The sequence below is a fragment of the Scyliorhinus canicula genome, chromosome 15, assembly GCF_902713615.1.
Source record: "Scyliorhinus canicula chromosome 15, sScyCan1.1, whole genome shotgun sequence".
NCBI lineage: Eukaryota > Metazoa > Chordata > Chondrichthyes > Carcharhiniformes > Scyliorhinidae > Scyliorhinus > Scyliorhinus canicula.
The window spans coordinates 111,306,458-111,334,435 of NC_052160.1; the positions used below are offsets into that span (position 1 = coordinate 111,306,458).

The following is a 27,978-nucleotide window of genomic DNA, read 5'->3' on the forward strand; positions in this document are numbered from 1 at the left end:
CGCACTGTGTATAAAGCTGACTGATGTATGTTGTGAAATATTTGTTTTCCAAAAGAGGAACAAACATTTGTTTGAAGATCCAGTGGCATTCTTTGGGTATAAAATCCCTGCAGTACAGAAGAAAGCCATTCGACTCATCGAGTCTACACCGACCCTCTGAAAGAGCACTCCACCCAGGCCCATTTCCGCCGTCCCATCCCTGTAACCCCACCTAACCTTTGGACGTTTAGGGGCAATTTAGCATGGCCACCTAACCTACACATCTTTGGATTTGGGAGGAAACTGAAGCACCCTGAGGAAACCCACACAGACTGGGAGAATGTGCAAACTCCAAACAGTTACCCAAGGCTGGAATCGAACCCAGGTTCCTGGTGCTGTGAGGCAGCAGTGCTAACCACCGTGCCACCCCATCTCTTAAATTGTTCTTAAAATGTGATGGGGATTTTAACACAGCACTGTGAGACAATGTATATTGAATTAAATGGCACAACAAACATTAGGCATTTAATTTCTTGGAGATCAAGTGTAGGCCTTTATTTTGCAGCTCAACCAAAGCATGTATTAAGACGCTTTAATACATCTTACACACCCTCTCAAAAAATGGGAACATTCAGTCCTGACGGTGAGGCTTCTGTGTAAAATGAATTGAGGAACTTGATTGAGATTATCCACTGTGCATAAACTCCTAAAACCGTGAAGTCTTAAATTAGCAATCTCTCTTGGAGATTGCAGGATGACTGTTCTGCTCAGTTTTTTTTTAAATGTTGCATTCATTTGGTCGGAATTGCTGTTTTTTTTTAAAGCTAGGAAAAGAGGCAGCTTCACTCTGCAGTGAACTGCTATTCCTGACCTGAAAGGGAAGGCAAAAGCGGAAGCAAAATTCAACATTTCGGACTTTTATTTTGGAGAAAAAATTAAGATAATCTTTTTTTGTGTCAAAAGTAGGCTTTCATTAACTCCACAATAAAGTTACTGTGACCTTATTCTAACTTTATAACATAATGCAGTGATTGAAGAGAGGGGCTGCTGAGAAGCCTTGAACTATAGCCAATGATGTTGACAAATGCAGCCGACGCCTCAATGTATGAAGGAGGGATCATTCATCGGAGATGTCCAAAAATGATGTGGGTGGGGAAAGCAACAGATGTTTAGTGTAGATGTTACTAAATCGATTAGCTGCAGCTTTTTAATCTATGAACACATTTCTGAAAAGAGATGAAAAAATATAGGCCGATGTAAAATCTTATGTAAATCTCGCTTTAAACAGACATTAGAAAGACGAAGCTCAGTAAAATCTTTTAAAATTGAACGAAATGCATGATCGAACTTGAATGGGGAAATCTGGCAGGCAGGAAAATTGATGCAACAGCTAAGATCTGATGTTGCCTACTTGAGTTTGCAGGCCGAGGTCTGCTGTCTGTCCATGCCAAAGTTGTGAGATATTATTTTGAACTTTGGTACCAAGTACTTTTCCAACCAACCTCAATACAAAGACAATGGGTGAAAATGGAAATTAAAGTCGAAGTGATGATTGATTGAGTGCTGAAGACACCGTGATTGCAGATAGAATATCTATTTGCAGCAAAGTACATGCCCAATCTGTATTTGCATTGTCTAGAGTAGAACTGAGCAGTGAATAACGTCCACTAAAAATGGAGCAAGTACATTTCAACTAATGTCTCGCATGAGACTGCTTTTGGAAACACAGGGACTGATATGTTAGTAAGCAAATTAACAATCTTTGCATTTGGTAGGTTTCAATGAAGAAGTTATTTTTTTTAAAAAAGAGAAACCAATGATATGCATGCGATGGAGGAATGCTTAAAGTGTTTCAACTTCGTCAATCTTTCCCCTTTTTTCAGGCAACAGTTCCTGTTTGAGAAATCAGAAAGAAATTATTTGATCCTGGGTTACTTTACTAATTTAAATTGTGAATGGATGCATCAATGTAAATTTCAGGACTTCTATGTCAAATGAATGACCAGTAGTTGGTATTTTATGAATGCCTGGCATACTTGTAACTGAAAGGATGTATGTGATGGGAATGTTCAAATCTGTATCCTTTTGCATATGTATATATTTGTGTGAGCCAATGCAGAGTATCTTTAGAAAGCAGGTCAATTTTTGATATCGCTTCGGAAAATTCAATAGTGGTGGTTTATTGAAACATTTAGTATCAACATTGTTGATACTTAAGAGCTGATTGTTGTAAAAATATAAAAAATCTTATCCTGGTATTGAATCAAACTGAAGACTCAATTATAACGCCTGGTTATGGTAAATGAAATGCCGAAGTTGAAATTTCTTTTTTAAAAAACCTTAACTGATTTAATTTATCCTGCTAGTAAACAAGACTTGACTTTAAACTCCCGACATTTTATTCATATCCAATCGTATTTATAGATTTTATTGCTGTAAATTTGCAAATGTTTTGTGCTTCCAAGGTTTTTAAGTATAATTCTATTAGTTGTAATTGATATTAATATTCACCAATTACACTATATGTGACAACTCTGAATGAACGTATAGAAACATGGAACTAGGAGCAGGAGGAGGCCATTAATTTGTATTTTGAACCTGCTCTGCCATTCAATGTGATCATGGCTGATCCTCTAACTCAATGTAATATTCCTGCTTTCTCCCTTGATGCCATTGAAATTTTAAAAAATCTCTCTCTTTCTTTCTTGAATATATTGACTTGGCCTCCATAGCCTTCTGTGGTTTACTATCCTTGAGTGAAGAATCTTCCATCTCAGTCCAAAATGGTCCATCCGATATCCCGAGACTGTGTCCCCTGGTTCTAGACTCCCCAACCAGGGAAAACATCCTCCCTGCGCCTAGTCTGTCCAGCTGTTAGAATTCTTTACGTTTCATTCAGGTCTTCTCTCACCCTTCTAAACTCTAGTGAATGCAGACCCGTCAAACCAATCTCTCCTCATAGGACAGTCTCGTTAACCCTGGTATCAGCCAAGTGAACCTCCATTGTGTTCCCACTATGGCAAATAAGGAAAGCAAAGCTGCACACAGTACTCCAGGTGTGGTCTCAAGAAGATCCTGTATAACTGCAGCAAGACAGCTGTACTTTTAAACTCAAATCCTCTTGCAGTGAAGGCCAACATACCATTTGCCTTAGTAATTGCTTTCAGACTCTCCATTTTCATTGATTAGTGTACATGAACACCAAGATCTCTTTCTACATCCACACTTCCCAATACATCATAAATTAATACCCTCTCTTGTTAACCTAGGAAAATTATCTGTTGCCTCTCATCGTGCAACTTTGCTTGCAGCATTTACCAATTTTGATTTTATATGCACTATAAATCCACTGAGATAAATATATAAAAACATGTGAAAGTGTGAGAGGCAGCAGCCTCTCCCGAAAGCACAGAGAAGTAATGATGTGCTGGATTTTTAAGTTGTATTGCGGATGGAACCTGAAAGCCTGGAGGAAGGGACTAAGGGTGAAAGCTTCAGTTGTGAGAAGAGGGAAAATGAGAGTGGAGCAACAGGAAGAGATGGTGTATTTGCAATCCCATACAAAGGAAAAGCTCAGAATTGATAGAAAGCATTTATTCCAGAAATCTTAGTAGAAAGTCAAGTCAGAGCAAATGCAACTAATGGTGCAATTGAGAGAAAAGGTGGAATCATCCCAGGAATGTTTTAAAATATATATATATATATATATATATATATTAAAACACAGTTACATTCACAAACAGTAATCAACTTTGTTTTTCTTTTCCTTTCTGTCTCCTTTCCCTAAATCCAATCTTTTCACCGTCACATTATATCTCTTTCTGTACTTAATTGATAATTAATTCATGCACTGTAATTCACCTTCCTTTTTGGTCATTCCTCTGTTTATTTCTCAATCCTTAAATCTCATTGGTGAAGAAAATAATCAGTTTCTCCCATTGTGCACCAGTGTCCCAGATTCCTTGTCATCACTCAACCTTTCAGTTTGCACTTCCAGTAACTTTGTGAGCAAAATTATTTAAATCCTAAATGTGCACAAATAAATTAGACTAACAAGGCTTACTTTGAGCAGTCTCCCTCCAGCAAAATTTAGGCTGTAATCATGAACTTCTGCACAATGGAGCCATAACAGGAAACAACACTAACATGACCATTAGCAGAGGTTAGGGAATTAGCGTTTGACATCACAGACAAAGGTGGCATATCTAGGGCTCCCATTGCAACACCCTAAGTTAAGAATGTGTGGAGTGGAGTTTAGATTTGAGGATTGAACACTGTCAGCAAAATAGAATGTGGTGATAGACCATAAGACATAGGAGCAGAATTGGCCACTCGGCCCATCAGGTCTGCTCCGCCATTCAATCATGGCTGATGATACCCTTATTAATCTAGAACCTATCTATCTCTGTCTTCAAGACACTCACTGAATTGGCCTCCACAGCCTCCTGCAGCTATGAATTCCACAGATTCACCACCCTCTGGCAGAAGAAATTCCTCCTCATCTCCGTTTTAAAGCATCGTCACTTCAGTCTGAGATTGTGTCCCCGGTTCTAGTTTTTCCCACAAGTGGAAACATACTCTCCATGTCCACCCTATGCAGGTCTTGCAGTATCCTACAAGTTTCAATAAGTTTCCCCCGTCAACCTTCTAAACTCCAACAAGTACAGACCCAGAGTCCTCAACCGTTCCTCATATGACAAGCTCTTCATTCCAGGGATCATTCTTTGAACCTCCTCTGGACCCTTTCCAAATGGGTGAATGGATACAGCATAATAAGTGAATAGTCTAGATATTGACGTGGTATGGATTGGAGTTATTGAGACGCTGTGTATTCATGGTGAAAAGGAAATTTGGAGACCAAGGGCTCAAAATTAATGTTTAGATGCCTGTGGGACATTTTTTTTGAGGTGACTAATATGATAGAAGCAAATTTAAAACAATATCCTATTTTTGAACCATAGAGAAAGAAGCTAGAAATGATCAAAAAGTTGTTGGGAGAGGAAGGTATTTAAAACTGTACCTCCTAAATAACAAATCTGACCTGACTTGGTTGCTGCTTTCTTAAATGTATTTTAGCATGTCAGTGGGCAAACAAAACCTTGATAATGACCAGAAATACTGTACATCTTCAGCATATAAATGCCTTTTACAATAGTTGCTGTTAGTTTCTGAAATTAAAAATGTGTTTCCACAGCATATTTTATATTCAGCCAATATGATTCACTCCACATGATATCAAGAAACTGCTGAAGGCACTGGATACTGCAAAGGCTATGGGCCCTGACAATATCCCAGCAATAGTACTGAAGCCAAGCTGTTCCAGTACAGCTACAACACTGGCATCTACCCGGCAAAGTGGAAAGTTGCCCAGGATACACAAGAAACAGGATAAATCCAACTCAGCCAATTACCGCCCTATCAGTCTACTCTCCATCATCAACAAAGTGATGGAAGGAGTCATCAACAGTGCTATCGGTGGCACTTGCTCAGCAATAATCTGGTCACAAGCACTCAGTTTGGGTTCGCCAGGGTTGGCCTTGGTTCAAACATGGACAAAAGAGCTGAATACCAGGGGTGCGGTGAGAGTGACTGCCCTTGACATCAAGGCAGAATTTGACCAAGTTTGGCATAAAAGAGCCCTAGCTAAACTGGAGTCACTGGGAATCGGGAGAAACTCTCTGCTGGTTGGAGTCCATACCTGGCACAAAGGAATGGCTGTGGTGGTTGGAGGTCAATCATCTCAACTCCAAAACATCATGGCAGGAGTTCCTCAGGGTAGTGTCCTAGGCCCAACCATCGCCAGCTGTTTCATCAATGATCTCCCTTCCATCAAAAGGTCATTGTGCAGTCATCCATAAACATCCCCACTATGTTCAGCACCATTCGCAACTCCTCAGATAATGAAGCAGTCCATGTTCAAATGCAGCAAGACCTGGACAATATCTAGGCTTGGGAAGATAAGTGGCAAGTTACATTCGTGCCAGGCAATGACCATCTCCTACAAGAGAGGATCTAGCCACCGCCCCTTGATTCAATGACATTACCATCGCTGAATCCGACAATCAACATCCTGGGGATTACCATTGATCAGAAACTGAACTAGCCACATTAATACTGTGACAACCAGGACAGGCCAAAGACTAGGAATCCTACGACGGGTAACTCTCTCCTCCTGACCCCCCCCCCCCCCCCCCCCCCCCAAAAAAACCCTGTCTATCTATGAGGCACACGTCAGGAGTGTAATGGAATACTCTCCACTTGCCTCGGTGAGTGCAGCTCCAACAACACTCAAGAAGCTTGACGCAATCCAGGACAAAGCAGCCCGCTTGATTTCTCCCCCTTCCACAAACGTTCAAGCCCTCCACCACTGATGAGCAGTGGCAGCGATGTGTACCATCTATAAGATGCACTGCAGTAACTCAACAAGGTTCCTTAGACAACACCTTCCAAACACAACCAGCACAACTAGAACAAGAGCAGCAGATAGTTGGGAATCCTACCACCTGGAGATTCCCCTCCAAGTCACTCATCACCCTGACTTGGAAATATATCGCTGCTCCCTCACTGTCACTGGGGAAACATCCTGGAACTCCCTCCCTAACACCACAGTGGGTGTACCTACACCAGAGGACTGCAGCGGTTCAAGAAAGTAACTCATCACCACCTACTGAAGGGCAACTAGGGATGGGCAATAAATGCTGGCCTAACCAGTGACGTCCACATCCCGTAAGTGAATTAAAAAATTCTGCATGTCTTGGAATCGATGCCTGTTGCGAAGTCATTATAAGATCATATTGTTTTTCAGAATCAAGACAGGAAGCATAGAACATATGTCTATGTTCTGGTAATAACAGAGGTGTTAGATGACTGGGAGGATTCAGTTAATATTGGTAAGATGAAACTTTATTTACTATCTAAATTATCTTTGTCTATTTCAGGCCTCGAATTAAAACAATGCACTAATTTTGTGACTCATTTATATTGTCGTACTTACACTTCCGTATTACCGAAGGGCTCAGTGGTATTTAATTTGCTCTGTTTATCTTGTGGGATAGTTATCTATATCATTGGACTATAGATAACAATCTGCACATAATCAAGATTGTGGATTGCAGTTGTTTTATAGGTATCTGCTCCGTGGCCAGAATGGCTTTATGGATCTTGAAAAGTGGACTGAACTGTTGAGCCCAGGGTCAACTTGAATAATTCAGCCACTTTCTCAGGCAGAGATGTTTATATTATCATAGGTGGCTCTCGACCTCTTGCAACAACAAAAAATATCTTTGTTGGTTTTCTGAAGACGGTCTTGATTACTATGCTGCTGTGAGCGTTTTCCTGTCTTCTCCATTATTCCTATCGCGCAGTGATGCCTAGAATAGGCAACCTAAAAGGGAGAGAAAATAAATTCAACTGCATGAAATCTTCCTGGTCTTGTACCTTTTTGAGGTTTTTTTTGCTGTTGCTTAGTAGTTGCAGCCCACTTGTTCATAGCAACATCACTTGAATGAAGGTTGGGCTTTTTATTTTTGGCATTAACTAGTTTTCTATTTTTTCAATTCTTAATCATATTTAGGTATAAAACTTTGTGCACGTGTATATTTAACAGCTGAGCTGTTGGAGCTTGCAAGGTTCTTTCTGTTTCCAGTTGTCGGTATTTATGCACTAGGTTTTTTGATCAGTGAACCATTTTCATCCTTCAAAGTTGTGCCCAAGGAATAGATTTCATCCTTCAAAGTTGTGCCCAAGGAATAGGTTGCATTGATTTAAAAATGGACAAGGGTGCAGAATATGTGCATCGATTGTAACTCCTCTAACAAGTTTTCTATCTCTTTCCTCCAACTCCACTCCGCTCATCTACCACCCTCCCACTTTCCCCGCTCATTCCTAATGGATAGGGGGTGGGGTACTTAATTATGTATGTTTAATCTTTCTCATTTTATTTAGGGAGAAAAAGGGAATGGTTTAAAATAGATGATGCCATTAAAGTTCTTCAGTGTCATAAACCTGTACAGGCCTCGTATTTTGAAACCTTCAAACAAGGCTATTTGGCAAATAATGGAACTCCTGTTGTTGCAACATTATCTGAAGAGAAGGCCTCAACGTACGCCAATCAGAGTTCAGTATCCAGTATCAGATGACTGAGAGGAGCTCCACAGTAATTGACTCATCATACATCGAGTCCCAAAGGCATGGACTTGAAAAAGTGTTCAGTGAAAGAATGTTTGACCTAGTTTGATTGCTTCGATACATTGTACATGTATAAATAAATTTTGCATGGAGATCTGCGCAATGTTGATAACGATACTTTATATTGTGATGTAAAATATAGTGCTGAAAATCAAAGCCATAACTAGTAAGTTTTTTTGTTAGATATTGTATATTTTTGATAGGATTGTGAAATTAAGGTACCGGTGTTACACCCAGTTGTCCCCCAGGTATTATCCTATAGAATTCCTAATTGTCAGGTGACTTGGATTTCCACCTCGGGATATTGTTTGGGTGCCAAATGGGTATCGATTTTAGTTCTCTGCAACTTTTTATATATAGCTTTTGTAAATTTTTTGCTGGCTTTATCACCTGCACTACTGCTGTTTACATAAGGAAGCTATGGAACGATTGATCACTGACTTGTACTACTATGTGGAATAACATTCATGATACACTTCATCACAGTACTTCTGTTAGCTTGTACACAAACTGCTGAATAAGGCCTTTAAAGCATTTTACCTTGTATGTAAGACAAGTTCAAGCCATGCATATTGGGTGTTACCTTCTGTGGAGCTTTGGATTATATTCAGTTTAGCAGTGCACATTTCTGTGTCGCCGGCTTCATTTTCCTAATCTCTGCTATTCTCCCTATTTCGTTCTACACTGGATTTAAATGATGTTCTTTGCAGGCGATTCAAGGTCTTAACAGAGCTGAGAATTGGGTGTTTTGAATTTTCTGATTGTGTTTTTGTTCTTGCAATTTAAAAAGGACACTGTATACTGCTTAAGCATTTAAACCGTGTAACCTGGTTTTAAAATTCCAACTCTGGATTAGTAAAATGTGGAACAAAAATTACCCTGTACAGTACATTTTCCTTTTTTAAACAAATTCTTGATTTGCTTTTTTACTGAGACACAAAATATAACTGTTTCTTTTGAAATGAGTGTTATTGATCACCAACATAATTTCAAAATTGATTTAGTTTCTTTTATTTTAAATTAATACAGAGATCTGAGATTGTCATACAATATTTGCCTCAAAACTTGTACAGTCTGCCAGCTAACAAATAGATTGTACCTCGAGAGAAAGGAACATTGCTGAAGAAAACACCCTTTTGTTAACCAAGGGATGGGCTGTTTTTTAAAAACTCATATCTAGACGGATATCCCATTAGCCAATTTAAAAGAGGTGTAAATTAATGTTCATTATTGTAGAACTGCGGAATACTAACATCATTGTACAAATTATTTTTTGCAACTTTTTCCCCAATTGTTGGAAGATTTGGAAGTCTAGAAACTATTGCTTTACACAGATGGCTCAGTAGTGAGGATTTAAAGCAAACTGAACAGCATCAGAAAACTGAATGCTTGAGTGAAAATTGTCCTATTCTCTAGTGATGTTTAAAAAATGACAATACTTATGCTTAAGTACATAACTGAAAATGTGCTGATGTGATAAATTAAATTTTGGTCAAAGTAAAATTGAGTACTGAATTAAAAGAATGCTTTGTATTTCTGAAGAGCAGACATAAAAATCTTGTTGATATGTAAAAAGTGAACCAAATGGAATCCGTTGATTATGACCACTTAATGCTTTCAGCTTTTACTTGCAATTAATGCATTGTATATACATGTCATTTTTGGTGCTTTCCTGTGTAAAGCCTTAGATGGAAGGGATAAGTGCTAGTTTTTACAATGGTCAGTATTGGTAAGAATATGAGGCATGTTATCCTGCCCTTCACATTTTAATGCAACGGTTACACATTAGTTGGAGAGATTGTCACTGGAGGAAGTGTCTTACTTTACCTGACTTGAGTGTGATGCACATGTGAGGCAAGAGATTTAAGATTGTAATAAACCTGTGCCAACGAATAAAAACTCACCAGTATTTCAGAAACCCAAGTGTTGACTTTTTTTCTTTGTCACGTTATTTATGAAGTGCAGTTTTATTTTTTGTGATTTACATTGAGGATTTCATACTGTTCCCAAATATTTAATTTATGCCAGTGAAGAAAATGTAGTTACCAATATGTTGCTCAATATTTTCACTAGTCCTTTGTTTCATACTAAAATCTGAGGTCTGAAATTTAGGTAGTCCGATTTAGTTAAAAACAAAATCTTGCATGCTCCATTGCTGTAATAGGGTGTTGTATCAAATTTCTACACATACGTGCATCATATGTGATCTGACATATACATTCCTGTTACTCTTAACCATGTTCATCAAACATACCATTGTTGTAAAAGAATGAGAAAAGCTGCCACGTAAAGAACTAACACCAGCCCTACCCAATCAAGTGCTGGAGGAAAAATGTTTCCAAGTGCCCTCAATGCCCACTCTAGAAGCCTCGAATGATCTAGCATGGAAGGATGTCAATTCAGCCCTAAGCTGCTGCACAGTTGAGTTATCCAATTGATCTCATTCTACTCTTTCCCCTGCCCCCACCTTCCATATTTTCCCCCTTCAAGTATCCAATTTTCCTTTGACTGCTCCCACCACCTTGTCAGGTAGCATATCCTTGATAAATCTCACTTTTTTTAAGTTAGTTGCCTGTCACCACAAATCTAACACCTGGTTACTGAACCCTTTGCCACTGGAAACAATTTCACCTTATTAACTCTACGAAAAACATTCATAATTTTTGAACACCTCTATCCAACCATCTCTGGCCCATCTCTGCTCCAAGGAGAACAGCCCCAGCTTTGCTATCCCTACCATAAAGGAGGGCCCTCAGCCCTGGTAATACTTGTAAGTCTCACCACTCCCTTCAAAGCCTTGCATCCTTCCTAATGTGTGGTATCTAAAGTTGGCCTTAATACACAAACTGGGGCCTAATCAGCATTTTATAAATGGACAGTCCCCTTGAATTGTGATTGGAATTCTGGTTTAGCTCCAAAGGAACAGTTTGTGTTTCGTGGGTCTGCCATCTGTCATTAAATGGATTGTGGGTGTGTAGAAAACTCTGCTGCTGTAGAGGAAGTAGCTGATATAAATATGGTTAAAGCCACGGAAGGAGTATTAATGTCTGGGTCATTGGGCAATTAATCAGATTGAAAATCCCTCCCATTTATCTCATTCTAAGGAATAGTGTGAAGATGTGATTTTTTTTTTTGAAGTGTGTGCCAGATCTTTTTCTTTTTTTTGCAGCAAGTGGGCAACCTTGCACAGTAGTAAGCATTAAACGTTCATCGATGTCTAAATGACTCGTTGAAGTGCATTTAATTCTACTTCATATACCATTTGTACACATCTCTGAAGGATCAGTAGGACTTGTTATTGAACTTATAATGCCTTTCATAAATGCAGATTTGTTTTTTCTTTCAGGACTCCATTAGGGATGGTCTATATTGAAACACAAGACTGAACCCCTTGTGATGCTTATACATACAGGCCTTGTATGCCCTGTCCTTAATACCTCCTTCTTACTCTCTCACCCAAGTTGTCATTTAAGATTGTTAACACCCACCTCCCCCACCCAGGAAAGAGGGACAACATTGACTTCTAGATGAGCAAATACCAGTCTCCGAGACCGTAGCCTAACATGGTTGTGAAACCTCAAGGATAGATCCTACGGTGACATGCCATTTAAAATTTGATTCATGTTACTTGTAACCTGAGGGGGGGGAAAGAGAGAATCTGATCGGTTCTTGTTAAGAATTAGGGGAAATGATTAAAAAAAGACAAGTGCAACAGCTGATCAGAGGCAGACATCTGGAGAAATTGAGATCATTGGAAAAACCAGTACTTTACGCGTCACTAGAGAAAACAATGGGGCTATAGAGGTGGCAAATTTAAAGTGGAGAGATAAGAAAATGGGAATGTACCTGCCAAAACTCCATGGGGTGAATAACGTCAAAGGAAAGAAACAGAACTGTAGAACCCTAATTGGAGGGAGATGGCTAACATCAGAGTTTCATCACGTTGCAGATATAGCCTCCTGAACGAAGCAGCCAATTTCTACCTTCACTGAACCCGAAGACTTTCCCAGATGTGTCCACCATAACCAGGTTGTGGTAATTACTTGAAATTGGAAGTTGCTTGGGGAAAGGGGTGTTTCAGTGTTCAGGTAAACCTGGGTAAGTTGGGGACCAAAGGACAGTTAACATGTAAAAATTATCTATATAGTCATCAAAACATTTAAGTGCCATAGCATATTATAGTTCTTGTCATGTGTGTTTTGTCTAATAAGTTCCTCACTGGGCTGTACACTTCCTCATATTATACTAGAAAAAATAAATACAACACTATGAACCAGTGTTCCAAGTGGGATACTTTGTTTGGATGTTTAACATCAGCATGGTTCATAAGAATTGGAGGTTCTTGACTGGGATTTTAAGATGTATAATTCCTTGCATTAGGAAATTTGTGACTTAACAAGAATGAGGAAAGTGTGGGACCAAGTGAAGTGTGTGATTTAAAATAAGGTGGTTGCAAAAAATGGCTGTTGCACTGGCTCAGACTTGTTTGGGAATAAACAATATAACCTTGGAAAGTTTGAAAAGTATACCTAAAGCCGAAATGATAAAATTGGTGAATACGTTATAATTAAGATTACTTGCACGGATGAAGAAAACTGAGGTAATTGAACATATAGCAACACATTTAAATGCGCACCGGCTGAAGGTTTCCTGAAGACCCTGCCTTCTCAACCTTGCCTGAGGTGTGGTGATTCTCAGGTTAAATCTCTGCCAGTCAGCTCTCCCCCTCAAAGGGGAAAGCACCTATGATCATCTGGGGATAAGACTCATCAGACCAAGTATTTTGGAAAGTGAAGAAATTTAATTTGATAAATTCAAATAAAATCAGGATGCAGGAAAAATACGAATCAAAATGAAAAAACTTGAGCTTGAAATGCAAGAAAAGTGAAATGGGAAGAGAAAAAGCTTTTCAAAGGGAATTAGAAATGCAGAGGTTAGCAATAGCAGAAAGGGAAAAGGAGAGAGGATTTCAATTTCAAATGTCGGCAGTGGGAAAAGAGACCAGAGCAGGTGCAGAACGGAAGGAATTTTAGACATGAACTTAGTGGAGATAAGTTTAGATTTGTGCAGGCACTTCCAAAGTTTGGTTACAAGGATGTTGGGATGTTTTAAACTTCCTTTGAGAACATAGCTAGACGAATGCAATTGTCGCAATGTGTTTGGAAACCTGTTGGTCAGACTACTGAAGACTGCATCTTTGTCAGAGGAAAGTCTGGGACGTGCGATGAAGAAAGCTATATTGAGTGCTTACAGACAAAGGTTTCCACATGTAAGAAAACAGAATGGACAGAGTTGTATTGAATTTGATACGGTTAAAGTTTTTGATGGTTGGGTGAGAGCAATAAAAGTAGAAGGAACCTAAGACGGCCTTTGAGAAGTACTCCTGTTGAAAGAATTGAAAGATTAATTCACTGCAGTGATAGCTCATGTGGAGGAACAAAGTGCAAGACGGAGCTTGCTGATGACCGAGTTGGTTCATACAGCAGAGCCTTTTTTCAACACCACTTTTTAAATCTGAGAAAATGGGAAAGTGCGAGAAAAGACAAGCGAGAGGGAGAGGTTGAAAATTCTAAGGAGACGTCACCTCAAAATAAAAAAGACAGTGCTGAGGGCATGGGAGATATTAGGAGTTTGGGGCTGGTTTAGCACAGGGGGCTAAACAGCTGGCTTGTAATGCAGAACCAGGCCAGTAGCGTGGGTTCAATTCCCATACTAGCCTCCCCGAACGGGTGCCAGAATGTGGCGACTAGGGGCTTTTCACAGTAATTTCATTGAAGTCTACTTGTGACAAGTGATTATTATTATTGTAATAAACTGAGTGTAAGGATCCTCCTGTTACTCCATGTCTGTCCCATATTTATCCATTTAATTTTTGTTCTGCTATTTAAATTTTTGTGCATGGACAATTAATGGGACCTAGGCCTTTAAGATGAACTTTGCCTTTAATTCAAGTGGCTGGTAAGCTGAAGATTGACTTATGACCTCGGGGAAGGCAGATCACAAAAAGCTGTTTACATTTTGGATCAGCAGACTCCAGGGAGATAGTGGTGACACATCTTGATGGACTTGGTTGGTGGCCAATGGGCTGGCTCAAATTGCCAGGCCTTTGCTGATACTTGATGCTGATTGGTACTGACCATTCTGGAATGTTCTGCAGAGCCAGGAAGGGTTCATCTTTGTTTCAGTTTTTTAAAAATTTTGCAGCAGGGCAGTATCTCTGCTGTAGCTGTCTCCAGGAAAACAGATCTAGCCAGCTTTTCCTCTCGATCCAGTCTGTGTTTAATTCTTGAAGGGAACTCTTTGGGTTTCCCTTACTGAATTGTTAACAGACCTCTCTGAAGCCTCGTGCACGCTGATTCTCTGATGCTCTGTTTTCCTCAGTAAAGCTGGGGAACATTCTGGTGAGTCTGGAAACCAGTTAAGTTTAAAACACAGGATGGAACTGGGGAGAAAGTGAAACAGAATCTTAAGAATCAAACTGGCCTGAGGCTGTTCCTTTGAGTGAAGGCCTCGGTTAATAAAAGTTAGTGACTACCCTAGAGTCTGAAAGCACTGAATGATTGTTCCTGCTAGAAGATTCTCATCAGCAATCCCATCCTGGACGGAAAGCCTGCTGCAATTACCTCAACATCAAAAGCAAGGACACTCCTCTCTAATTTTAATACCTGTTATGTTTCCCCTTCCTCATCTTCTATGTGTGTCTGTCTTGTGCTTGGGTAAAGGGTGGGACAGTAAAAAGGGGGAATAATAGATTAGTTGACTTATTCTGTTATAATTATTGCATAATTCAACTTGGCTCCCGTTATAAATAAACATTGGTTGCGTTTAACCTACTAACCTGGCGGCTATAACATATCGAGCAGTCAAGGGGCCAAAGATTCTGTAAATTTTATACAAATTATTGGTTAATTCACTTGTGTTGGGACTCTGAGGTGTGTAGGACCGGAATCAACCGTGCACTAGCCCAGGGTGTCGTGAAATGGGCCACACCAAATCATCATGCTGGGATTTAAGCGGAAAGCCGGTTGGAGTTATAAATCTTAAGAAAGGAACTATTTCTGGAGAACAAGAGAAGCCTATAGGATTTATACATGGAGAAGACCAAACAATAGGGATGAAAACTTTTGCACAAATTGCATAGGGGCAGAGTGACCAGCAGGTGGCTGATGTGTTTCAGAATTTTGTAAAAGTAGGGAAAGATTTTCCAGGTGGACAAAATGAAATGGAAAAAGAAATTAAAACTTTGAAACAGGAGTGAGTCAATTCCTAATGTTATGGGATAAGGATATTTGTTATCTGGAAGGAATATTGAAGGAAAGACCCTGGTCAGTAGTATTCACAGAGAAAACAAGAAAAATTACTTTGGTGAAAATAAATGAGTAGCTTTAAGACGGGTGAAGTGGTTGTGGGAGTAGTAGAAACATTGCCCATTGCAATTCATTCTAGGGAATTATATAACTAAATCACTGTAGTGATGCCTCTTGTGGTTGAACAGCCAGTTCCAGAAAATACAGCTACAGAAAAAATTGCAAAACCATTCTGGAGTGTTTCCTAGCTGTGTAAAACAAGGTCACAGGTAGATAAGGTAAGACAAGAGGCAGTGGAGTTACGAGCACAGGATGAGAAAAGTCAGAAAAGGTTATGTGATATGATCTTTAGTAAGCTGAATAAAGATGGAACAGATGAAGGGAAAGAAACTGATGTTTAGTTCAAAGAGATGGATAGAATTAGAGCAGAGTGATTCCAAATTAAAACCAATCTATCAAACAGCTTACTCAGAACTGGAGTCTCAGTATATTCCTGAATTATATAAAGGATCACATATTAATGACAAAATGGTGCCCCACACATGTTAGTACAGATGCCAAATGGGTATAAATACATAAAATTTTATTACCTCCTGAGTATAGGAAAGAGATTTCAAGGATAGCTCATGCAATTCCTTTAGGGGGGGCATCTCAGAATAAGGAAAATCCAAGCAAAGATACAGAAACAGTTTTAGTGGCCGGGATTACGTGAAGATGTAGTTACATTTTGTCAAACATGTCAAGCTGCAGTAAAGCCAGCACCGTTGATCCTTATTCCAGCTTTCGAAGAACATTCTAAAAGAATTCTAGTCGACTGTGTAGGACAATTGTTAAAAATATGAAGTGGAAATCAAAACTTGTTAACTATTATGGCTATTTCCAATAGATTTCCTGAAGACATCATTAAGAACCATTGCAGCCAAGAGAATGGTAGAGGAATTAACCAAGTTCTTTACTATATATGACTTACCAAAGGATACAATCAGATCAAGGGACAAATTTCATGTCAGGATTATTTAAAGAGGCTATGTATAGCCTGGAATTAAAACAGCACAAATCATTAGTATATCACAGGAAGTATTAGAGAGGTGGCATCAAACTTTGAAAACAATGATGAGGGTGTATAGTCAAGATTACTCTTGTGATTGGGATAAAGAGATTCCATTTTTATTATTTGCCATTAGGGATGCACTTAATGATTCTACCAGATTTAGTCCTTTTGAATTGGTCTATGGACAAGAAGTTAGAGGTCCCCTGAAATTAATCCAAGAAAAGTTCTTATATAAGAAGTCAGAGACAACACCTTTGGACTACGTATTAAATGAGGCTTGTGAGGTGGCAAGGAAGCATTTTAAGCCAGCACAGCAGGATTGAAAGACATAGCTGATAGGAAAGCGCAGACTCGTAGCTTTGTGCAGGATAGACATTGCTAGTGCTAGTACCCATGTGGGGTGAACAACAAAAAGCTACATTTAGTGGACTAGCAGATTGAAAGAAGACTGAGTGAAGTAAATTATCTGGTATGTACATCAAATAAACATAAATCTCACTGTGTCATGTCAACATTCTTAAGGGGTATTGAGATAGGGGAGATGAGGGCAAACATGAGGTCTTGAAGGAATGAAGCAGGGACAAGAAGGGTTAAATTCTGACTGATTTCCCTTTAATTCATTTGGGTAATGAGGAAGTACTGAAAAATTTACACCACTGGTTAAGTTATCTTCCAGATACAAGTCGGGGTGAATTGGAAGAGTTACTGCAGTCTTATAAATGTATGTGTGGGAATAAATTAGTTAGAACCAGGATAACAATGCATGATGTAGATGTAGTGCCAAAGCTGGATGGAACACAAAGGCTTTGTGTGGACTACAGGAAAGTGAAAGCCATCACCCGGAGGGATTTGTTTCCTATAGCACGGTCAGAGGATTGTTTTGAAACTGTTGGGACAGTCTACATTCATCACAAAAATAATCTTGCTAAACGGCTATTGGCAAATACCTTTGCCTGAGAGGGCGATGGAAATCTCAGCATTCATGACACCAAATAGACTTAATGAATTTAAAGTTATGCCGCTCGGGATGTCCATTTCCTTATCGCTCCACTTTGAAGTTACCACCTCTATAGCCCCATTGTTTTCTCTCGTCATATATGTAAAATATTTGTTTTCTTCTTTAGCTTTACCCGCAACATTTCAGAGACTAACTGCTAAAGTTATTCAACTACTACGTCACTGTGCAGTGACAATTTAGTGGTGTTTATTGTCGAATTTGGGAAGAACATCTACAACACTTAAAAAGACTGGGAACACTTCAAAGAGGCTAATCTCGACATGACTTGCAAAAAAAAAAAAAATTTGCTAAAGCTCAAATTTCATATTTCGGACATGTTGTGGGATGTGAACGTACAGGCCACTTGGGATTTTCCAGAATTTACAACAAAAAAATAATTTTAAGGTTTCTGCGAATGAGTGGATTTTATCATAAATTTGCACCGAACTTTGGAAGTATGATAGCACCACTAACAGAATGTTTGAAGAAGAACAAGAAATGTAACATTTAAAACCTGGGTTGACAACAAAGCCAGTTTTAGCTGCACCAGATTATGACAGCTACAAGAAGGGGAACTTGGACATTTGATGCCTGTGGGTATTAAGGAAATTAAACTGTCACCAACAATTGAAAAAGAGATGAAGTTTGGTATTGGCATTGCAACATTTTGAGATTTATGTTGCCAGTAATCCACCATAACCCCTAAAATTGCTGGAGAACTTTTGAGATCAGAACACCAGGTTATTCCGATGGAATTTGTTACGACAACCGTTCATTTTAAAATAATTCATGTGGTCGGGAGAGAAAACGTCATGATGGATGCTTTATCCCAAGTGTAGTGTAGACTATTTGGGAACACTGTGCAAATACTCTGGATATATTTTATGTTAATGCATACTTTTGAATTCTTTATAATGATTGATTAGGTAGAACCAATAAGAAATGGCTGAGAAATGAAATTGTCTTTCAAGTTAGGATGTTTCATTTTTTAAAGAGAGAATGTGTTCAGAACTGGGGGAAATAAAAATAAAAATAGGGAGTTGATTAGAGTCAGATATTTGGAGAAAAGATTAATTGCCAATTCGTCTATCAGTGGAAAACAAGTATTTTACACATGACTTGAGAAAACAATGGGGCTATAGAGGTGATAACTTGAAAGTGGAGAGATATGGAAACGGACATGTACCTGCCAAAAGGCAACTCCACAGCGTGAATAACATCAAAGGGAAAGAAACTATAACTAGAACCCTAACTAACGAGAGAGGAAGACAGCTAACATCAGAACTGCAACACGTTACAGATATAGTCTCCAGGAAGAAGCAGCCATTTCCCAACTTTGCTGAGCCTGAAAACTATTTCCAAGGTGTGTCTACCTTAACCTAGTTGTGGTAATTATTTGCTGGATTTAGCTCATAAAGTTACTTAAAATTAGATATTGTTTGGGAAAAGGGTTGTCTCAGAGTTCAGGTAAATATAGGTAGTTGGGGACCAGGGGTTGGTTTAATGTAGAAATGCTTTGTGTAGAGTCATAAGTACAATTAAATGTGATAGTGTATTATAGTTCTTGTAAAGTGTTTTGTCTTTCTTTTAAGTTAATAAAAATTATTTATTATTGTTCACACAACCACATGGACTATTCCTCTCTGGGTTTTAGAACGAGAGGTCACAGGTATAGGTTGAGAGGCGGTAGATTTAGAACTGTGATGAGGAGGAACTACTCTCAGAGGGTGGTGAATTTGTGGAACTCGCTGCCCCATAGTGAGGAGGAATCTGAGTCATTAAATGGCTTTAAGAAGGAGACAGAAATATTTTTGATAAAAATGGGTTAAAGGGATATGGGAAACAGGTAGAAAGATGGATTTGAGACCAGGAAGAGATCAGCCATGATCCGATTGAATGACAGAGCAGGCCCGAAGGGCTGAATTGCCTACTTCTGCTCCTAATTCCTATGTTCCTATGTACACCTTTCCTCACAATGTACATACATCACTATGATCCAGTGTTGCAAGATATCCTTCTGTGTTTTGGGTTATCTTTACATTTAACATTAGCGTGGTTCGTAACATTCTGACGGAAACGAGTTCTCATCTACATTTATATATGTATGAAATTATTGCAGTGTAGATTTACATTCTGTGAGATAAGTTTCTGATCTCAGTGTTCTACCATAAAGGACAAAAACAAACCTAGATTATTTCCCCCATAAATTGGGAAAATCAAAACTAAAGAATAAAGAAAGTCATATTAATCAAAATTATTTAGGTCTTCTATTTAAGGGCTGGCTTAAAACCATTCACTTCAAATATATCACCTAATCAGGGATTGCACTGAAAATGTTTGTACTTTAAATTCATAAACATCAAAGCAATGTGTTGTATACTTTGTGCAGACCCCTCTGAAATGAAATGAAAATCGCTTATTGTCACGAGTAGGCTTCAAATGAAGTTACTGTGAAAAGCCCCTAGTCGCCACATTCCGGCGCCTGTTTGGGGAGGCTGTTACGGGAATCGAACCGTGCTGCTGGGTTGCCTTGGTCTGCTTTCAAAGCCAGCGATTAGCCCTGTGAGCTAAACAGCCCCTCCTTTACCCATTTTGCCACATCAATACTGCCAAACCAACTCCATGTTTTTGATATGCATACATACAAAAATGCTTGGTATTAATGACTGAACCATCAGCACAGGTCATGGTCATTCTGCCAATTAAGATATCAATGGTGCTGACTTTCATTCTAGTGAAGTGAAGGGTAACTGCTCAATTCCCCACACATCCAGTTTATAGAAACTTATCCTTATCCCACAAAATTAGTGATTTACTCACTTCTGTATCTCTTAAAATATTAATTTTTTTTTCCCCATTCCATTTTATACACATGGAATAACTTTCGCTCATATGCAAAATTCTGAAACACATCAGTCACCTGCTGGCCATTCTGCCCCTATACAATTTGTGCTTACGTTTTCACCCCTATTGTTTGATCTTCTGTGTATAATTCCTGTCAGCTTTTCATACTTTATAACTCCAACCGGCTTTCTGCTTCACTCCCAGCATGATGATTTGGTGTGGCCTAGTTTATTACAATGAAAGCATCTAACTTTCCTCACATCTCTCATTCCCTCAGCACCATCTTTTTTTAATTTTGAGGTGAAGTCTCCTTGGAATTTTCAACTATTTCCTCTCTTACTTGACAGTCTTTTTCTCACGCATTCCCATTTTCTTTCTGAGATTTAAAAGTGTGTCGATAAAAGACTCTGAACTATGAACCAATTCAGTCTTGTCTTGCAGTTTTAATTCTTTGTTCCTCCACAAGAGATATTATCACTGCTGGTAATGCATCTTTACAGTCTTGCAACAGGGCCTCACAGGTTCCTTCTATTTTTAATGCTCTCACCCACCTATCAAAATTACTTTGTTTAACCCTTTCAAATACAAGTCTGTCCAAACTGTTTTCTTACATGTGGAAACGTCTGTCTGTAAGTCTCTGGTACTAACTCAACAAAGAAAGAACAAAGAGCAAAGAAAAGTACAGCACAGGAACAGGCCCCTCGGCCCTCCAAGCCTGTGCCGACTATGCTGCCCGTCTAAACTAAAATCTTCTACACTTCCTGGGTCCGTATCCCTCTATTCCCTATTCATGTATTTGTCAAGATGCCCCTTAAACGTCACTATCATCCCTGCTTCCACCATCTCCTCCGGCAGCGAGTTCCAGGCACCTACTACCCTCTGTGTAAAAAAACTTGCCTCGCATATCTCCTCTAAACCTTGCCCCTCGCACCTTAAACCTATGCCCCCTAGTAATTGACCCCTTTACCCTGGGAAAAAGCCTTTGACTATCCACTCTGTCTGTGCCCCTCATAATTTTGTAGACCTCTATCAGGTCGCCCTTCAACCTCCGTCGTTCAGAATTTATTCCACCGCTCGTCATAGCTAATGCCCTCCATACCAGGCAACATCCTGGTAAACTAATGTCCTCCATACCAGGCAACATCCTGGTAAAATTCTTTGTTCCTCCACAAGAACTCCTAAGCACTCAATGTAGCTTTCTTCACTGTATGGTACTTCCCAGATCTTGCTTCTGACAGACACATAACTTCACTAGCCTTACTGATATTGAAACAGCCCTGAGATGGATAATGCTCACCATCTTTGCTACTCCATCATCTGCCAGAACCATGTGACCTTTCAAATGAACTTGGTGGGTTATACAAATTACTTTTCATTTGGCAGATTCCAAGATCTCAAGATCAATCCCAAAAAGAACCACTATTTGCCCAATCAACATTCCATTTCAGACAATGAGTGGATTTGAATTTGGCAGATTTTGGTATTTTCCAATTCCCTGTGCCTCTTACACCGATTGCCGGGCAGGTGCAGGACATCTACCTGCAATGGTTTAGACACACTTGTCTGTCCAGACTAGCTACCATACAGATGCAATCCCTGATGGAATTCTGTGCCTGGAAAGCGAGTGGAAAAGTCTAAGGGGGCGATTCTCCGGAAAGATAAGTGTGGTAACGAGCTTATGGTAACGGCGCTCGGCCCAGTGACACCGGCAATGCTATTCAATATTAATTAGTCCACTTAACCAGACCCCACTGGTTTCTCACTACAAATGAAGGCTCACCAGCCGATTTGCCAGTCCCCCACTAACAAGGTCGAGCAGCATTTAAACAGCAGTTGCACAGCCAGCCCCACTCAGCTCGCAGCCATGACGCAGAGACGATCAGGCCCAAGGTTCGGCGATGTAGACCTGGGGAGGCTCTTCAATGCGGTGGAGCCCAAGAGGGATATCGTGTTCCCCTGAGGGTCCCCAAGCGTGAGTCATAGGACAGCCAGTGGACAAGGTGGTGGCGGCGTGAGCTCAGAGAGTGTGACCAGGAGGACTGGCCTCCAGTGTTGTAAGGAGGTCAACAACGTACACTGGGCAGCATGGGTGAGTTGATACCATTGTCACCCCAGGCCTTTCCGCCCTCATGCGAGCACCCACCCCCTGATCCCTCCATGCGGCCCCCAACCCTCCATTCACCCCCCTCTCCCTTCAACACCCCAACCCTATCTTCACACACCCCCTTCCACCACTATGAACCACACATGCGGCTAATGATGATGCCTTCCCTGTGTCTCCACAGGAGCTCTTCCAGAATCAACGGGAGAGACCCCAGACCGGCGGAAGCTTGCCGGACATATGAGTTCTCACCATCTTTGAGAAACGGGCCTTGGAGGTGACAGGAGGATAGAATGGTCACTAATGTGAAGGTTAGCGCACGCTACAGATGTGAGGATCCACTGGGGCATAAATGGAGACCTATCCCGTGAGTTGTTATTGCTTTATTGACTGACCCATCCTTCCCACTGACCATATGTCCATTCCCGCGCAGGTCCTCCAGCCGACGGCACCAGCCCATCCTGGGTGGCCCCCTCTCCAGCCTCCAGGAGAACACATCGGAGGAGAGCTCCAAGGAAGCCATGATCGATGCATCACAGCTATCATCCCCACCCTCCAACAATGCAGAGATACGCACACCTCGGTGGGAAATGATAGTGATCAGGCTTCTGGGGCACATCAGGTGCAGTCAGGAACCCCCAAGCAAGACACAGTCAGAGGGCTGCTGGATCCCAGGACCCAGCTGGATCATAGCCTGATACTGAGCCTGTGAAAGAGGTTTTCCCAGAGTTGATGGAGACGTTAGGGTACCAGGACATTCAGAGGGAGATGGCAGCAACACTCCAGCAGGTCCATAGCCGATTGAAGGAGTCCTCGAGGCTATGGGTGCAGGAGATGTCACCTGCAATAGGTAGCACCTAGGCCATCGCTGCTAGGGTGGCTACTGCAGAGGAGAGCCTGGTGCATAGCGTCGGTGCAATTAGTGGAGGTGTCCAAGTTGTGGCGCAGTCGGTCACAGCCATGGATGAGGGCCTCGGCAGAATGTCAATGACATACCAAGTACAGCTGCCCCTCCGTCCCGGGGTGAACCCCAGGGTCCTATGGGCACCAAACGGGAGAAGAGGGTGCTGGGTGCCAACCTGGACCCGTCTCATGGAATGGGGATGGTGGCCACCAGCTCCCCCAAGTTCCACCCTTCTGATGAGGCCACGTTCCACACGGAACAGGGACGTCACAGCTGTGCATGTGCGGTTGACAAGTGTGCCGGGGCCCTCCACCCCCAGAGCCCTGAGAGGACACCCAACATGGGCATCGCAGGCCATGAGAAGTGGTAAGCAGCTGGCTGCCTCCACCTCTAGTATGTATTCTGGGGTCACACCTGGATGTAGCGGTAGAGCTAAGATGGTGAAGTATGTTGAGGGTCACTGAGGGCACCAGGGTCTCACGGTCAATTCCCGGCTTGGGTCACTGTCTATGCGGAGTCTGCACATTCTCCCGTGTCTGTGTGGGTTACCTTCGGGTACTCCGGTTCCCTCCCACAAGTCCCAAAATAAGTGCTGTTAGGTGAATTGGACATTCTGAATTCTGCCTCAATGTACCTGAGCATCTGCAACAACCATAGGTTCACACCAGCACTGACTGACGCCACCTTCAAAAGGTGGAGGCAGGACGGAGGGACACTGACAGTCAGGGACCTATACACGGACGGCAGGATCGCAGCACTGGACGAACTGACAGAGAAATTTTGGCTAGCCAGGGGGAACGAGCTACGGTATCTGCAGCTCAAAAACTTCTTACGAAAGGAGACAAGGACGTACCCACAACCGCCACGACAGACACCACTGGAAGACCTACTGGACGCAAGTATCCTAGATAAAGGGAACTGTAGCGACATGTATGACCGACTGGTAGAAAGGTCCGACACCGTACTGGACGCAACAAGAAAGAAATGGGAAGATGACCTGGGGATTGAGATAGGGTGGGGACTCTGGAGCGAAGCACTGCATAGGGTCAACTCCACCGCCACGTGAGCAAGGCTCAGTCTGATTCAGCTAAAGGTGGTACATAGAGCCCACTTAACAAGAAACCGTATGAGTAGGTTCTTCCCGGAGGTGGAGGACAGATGTGAACGGTGCCAAAGAGGCCCGGCCAATCACGCCCACATGTGGAGTACTGGACAGCCTTCTTCGAGGCTATGGGGGTGAGGGTGGAGCCATGCCCGATAGTGGCGGTCTTCGGGGTTTCAGACCAGCCAGATCTATTCCTGGGGAGGAGGGCGGACGCCCTTGCCTTTGCCTCCCTGATCGCCCGCCGTAGAATCCTGTTTGGCTGGCGGTCAGCAGCACCACCCAGAGCTGCAGACTGGCTGTCCGACCTCTCAGAATCTCTCCAAATAGAGAAAATCAAATTCGCCATCCGAGGATCAGACGACGGCTTCCACAGAAAGTGGGAGCCATTCATGCAAATGTTCCGGGACCTGTTTGTGGCCAACGAACAACAGGAAGAATAGTCAGGTGGCCAAGAATCAGGGGAAAATGGACGGGAATCGGGGGAAGGTAGCCGGGGGGGGGGGGGGGTGGGGGGGGGCTACGGGTTCGTTATAGAGGTTTGTTCTCATGGTTTTATGCTTATTTCTTTTTCTTGTTAATTTATTGTTTTTGTATTGGAGGGGAGGGGTTACTGATTTTCTCTGTTGTGATAAAATTTGTTGTTGAAAACTTGAATAAAAATTATTCCCAAAAAAAAGGAAGGACAAAGCCGCACGAGACAGTCTGATGGCAAGCTAAGGCCCAAAACCAAATTGTAAATAAATGCCTATAAACATGTGCCTCGGCCATATTGGGGAATGTAAAATATGTATGCCGGTTAAAGGGGGTGGCCACAGTTGTTATTATGAAGATGCTTGCCTGTAAATATACATGTTAATTTTTGCGTGTTTTTTTTCTAATAATTTGTAATTTGTTGGATATAAAATATGAAAACTCAATAAAAAACATTTCCAAAAAAAAATGTACCCAAGCAGGCGGTGGAGTGTGGTGACCAGGGGATTTTCTCAGTAACTTCATTGCAGTGTTAATGTAAGCCTACTTGTGATAATAAAGATTATAATAAAAATTATTATAAATTCTGTGCTTGGTATTTGGGGAGATATCAGAACCACCTTCACCTTCCCTAACTCTTACTTTTCTGATAAGGGACGATTGATGCAGCAGAACTCCCAATTGGCCTGGCATATCAGGAGATAGGAACTGAAACAATTCTACAGCCTGGAGATTGCTATTTCCTTTCTTTAAGATTTGTATATCCAATTACAAAGTGTCTCCTGTTCGAATGAGCTAGGATTCATTAAAATATTTTACTGGGGGCTGGTCATTTCTGTCCAAGCAAATATCACAAGCATGTAACAAGTGTAACAGCTTTGCCATTCTAAAGAAGGGGTTTTAGTATGAAATAACAACCCTCTCTTTCTCTCCACAGATGCTGCCTTTTTCCAGCATTTTTGGATTTTATTTCAGATTTCCAGCATCTGCAGTATTTGCTCTTTCCCTTCTTCGGAATTAATTGTATGATCTTGGTTGATGTTCCAGTGCTGTGCTGGGGGATGTTTTTGCATTGCTGGAGGTACCGAGGAGACTATAAAGCGGAGCCCCTATAATGTCTCTCGTTCGGCTGAATGTAAAGCTCGCCTGTGAATTACTTCAGAAGATGGTGGGGGAAATGTCCTGTGTACCACATAACTGAAGTGGTTATTTGCCTTATTAGCTGCTTGCGGGACTTTGTGGGTCTACAATATCCTTCATAGGCCACCAAAGGAAATTGTGGCTATGTCAATGTGTACTGTGCAAATATAAAGGCTGGAAATGCTCAATTGCTTGGACCTGCATCTCAAGTGCTGTAACATATAAGGTTTACAAACCAGTGCTGGAAAGTGGGATTAAGATGAACAGTCCATTTCTTTTTGGGGAGGGGGTCGATGCAGACGATGTGCTGAATGACCTCAACTCAGTGTGCCCTAACTTTTCACCTGAGGAAGGAGTTGCACTCCAAAAGCTAGTGATTCGAAACAAACCTGTTGGACTTTAACCTGGTGTTGTAAGACTTCTTACTGTGCCCGCTCCAGTCCAAAGACGGCATCTCCACATCATAACTTTTCTCTGGCAAGCTTTATTTCACCCGAAACATGCTTTGTAATTCCACTGGAGGACGCTGTTGCCTCACAATGGGGGACAATGGAGCAGTCACACTTGCACCTTCTTTGAACTGAACTAAAATTGATTGCGAAAAGCTGAACAATTCCTTCTGTATGAATTAGCGGACTAGCGCCGCTCGCCAATCGGCTGATAAACCATTGTCAAAACTTCCTCGAAGCGTTTTCCAGCGTCCCCGTTTTGCGCTTGTCTTTGTTTTCCGTCTTACCCGAGATTCGACACGACCTCTTTCCCAGCGGGTTATGTTTTTTTTGCAATAGTGCAGCGAGCTGGCGTAACTCTGGCTGCTGTCCCTCGATCGGTCCCGGAAATCTGCCCCCTGCCCCAAGTTACCGCGATTTCAATACAGCATCAAATTGGGACATTTTTATTGTGCCAGTTATTTACTCTGCTGGATATCAATATATTGGGGGGAATTCTATATGGCGTTGATTAAAGGAAGGTCCCCTTCCCCAACATTCCACAAATGATGCCACACAATTGAACTTGACAGATTCCAGTTATTTATTGTGTAAAATAAACCCTGACTTTCATATTCGGAACATAGAAACAGTTCTTGGTGTGAAGATTTATTACTAAATACAACCAATGGAGTGACGATGATTATTTTTGAAACTACGGCTGATGTCACAAGTAAATGCGCGGCGCCGATGCCGCCCCAATAATTCATTTCGGAATCTCAATGACAGAGGGAGGCCATTCGGCCCATCGAATCTGCATGCCATCTTCTGCGAGCAGCCATTCAGGTGTCTTACCCCCCCCCCCCCCCCTCTTAAATAGTGTCAGAAGCAGCATCGTCAGCCTGTCCGCTTTGTTGTCCACTTGCAAATGAGACCTTTTGCGCACAAATCTCCACTCGTGGGAGGAGGGGGGTGCAGTTGAGCAGCTTCTAGAGCCAATGCAAATGTCAAAAATATTTCTAAAAAAGACTGGAAATAAATTACCTGAGAGCTCAGAAAGCAAAATATGACGAAGTGCGTTGGCGATGCATAATCACACGATTGCAATTCACGCTTGGGTCGACTGAGGAACAGTCAGCAGACAGTAAGGGCAGTCAGTATCCGCAATTGTTGATGCTGAGCAGCTCAGGAAGGAGTCAATGAAATTGTGCAGTGATCCACCCTCCTCCGTGTATCGAAACACCCCCTCCTCCTCCTCCACCCCCACTTCGCGTATTGAATCCCCCCCTCCACCACCCCTCCTCGCGTACTGAATCCCCCCCTCCACCACCCCTCCTCGCGTACTGATCAGAAAAGGCTCATTTCCTGACACCTCCCCCCTCCTCGGCGTTAGTTAGCGCCAAGCCCGATGACGTAAGAGCCCTCCTCCCGGCGGCGATGTCACAATGGCAGGCGGGATGAGCG

General features: G+C 41.6%; 1 protein-coding gene and 1 long non-coding RNA gene across 2 annotated transcripts in view; one reads left to right on the top strand and one right to left on the bottom strand.

Moving 5' to 3' along the window:
* Nucleotides 1-10,084, top strand: part of LOC119978038 (diphosphoinositol polyphosphate phosphohydrolase 1) — a 68,705-nt gene extending 58,621 nt beyond the window's left edge. Inside the window, exons 4-5 of the mRNA XM_038819370.1 lie at nucleotides 6,785-6,869; nucleotides 7,924-10,084. Of these exons, the coding sequence (XP_038675298.1) occupies nucleotides 6,785-6,869; nucleotides 7,924-8,117 (279 nt within the window). The 3' untranslated portion in view covers nucleotides 8,118-10,084. The remainder of the gene's footprint in view (nucleotides 1-6,784; nucleotides 6,870-7,923) is intronic.
* Nucleotides 6,881-27,764, bottom strand: LOC119978039. The gene is made up of 3 exons (XR_005463353.1): nucleotides 27,559-27,764; nucleotides 12,013-12,260; nucleotides 6,881-7,363 (listed from the first exon to the last, which is right to left on the bottom strand). It is a non-coding gene; the product is annotated as an uncharacterized LOC119978039 (long non-coding RNA).
* Nucleotides 27,765-27,978: the final 214 nt, after the last annotated feature.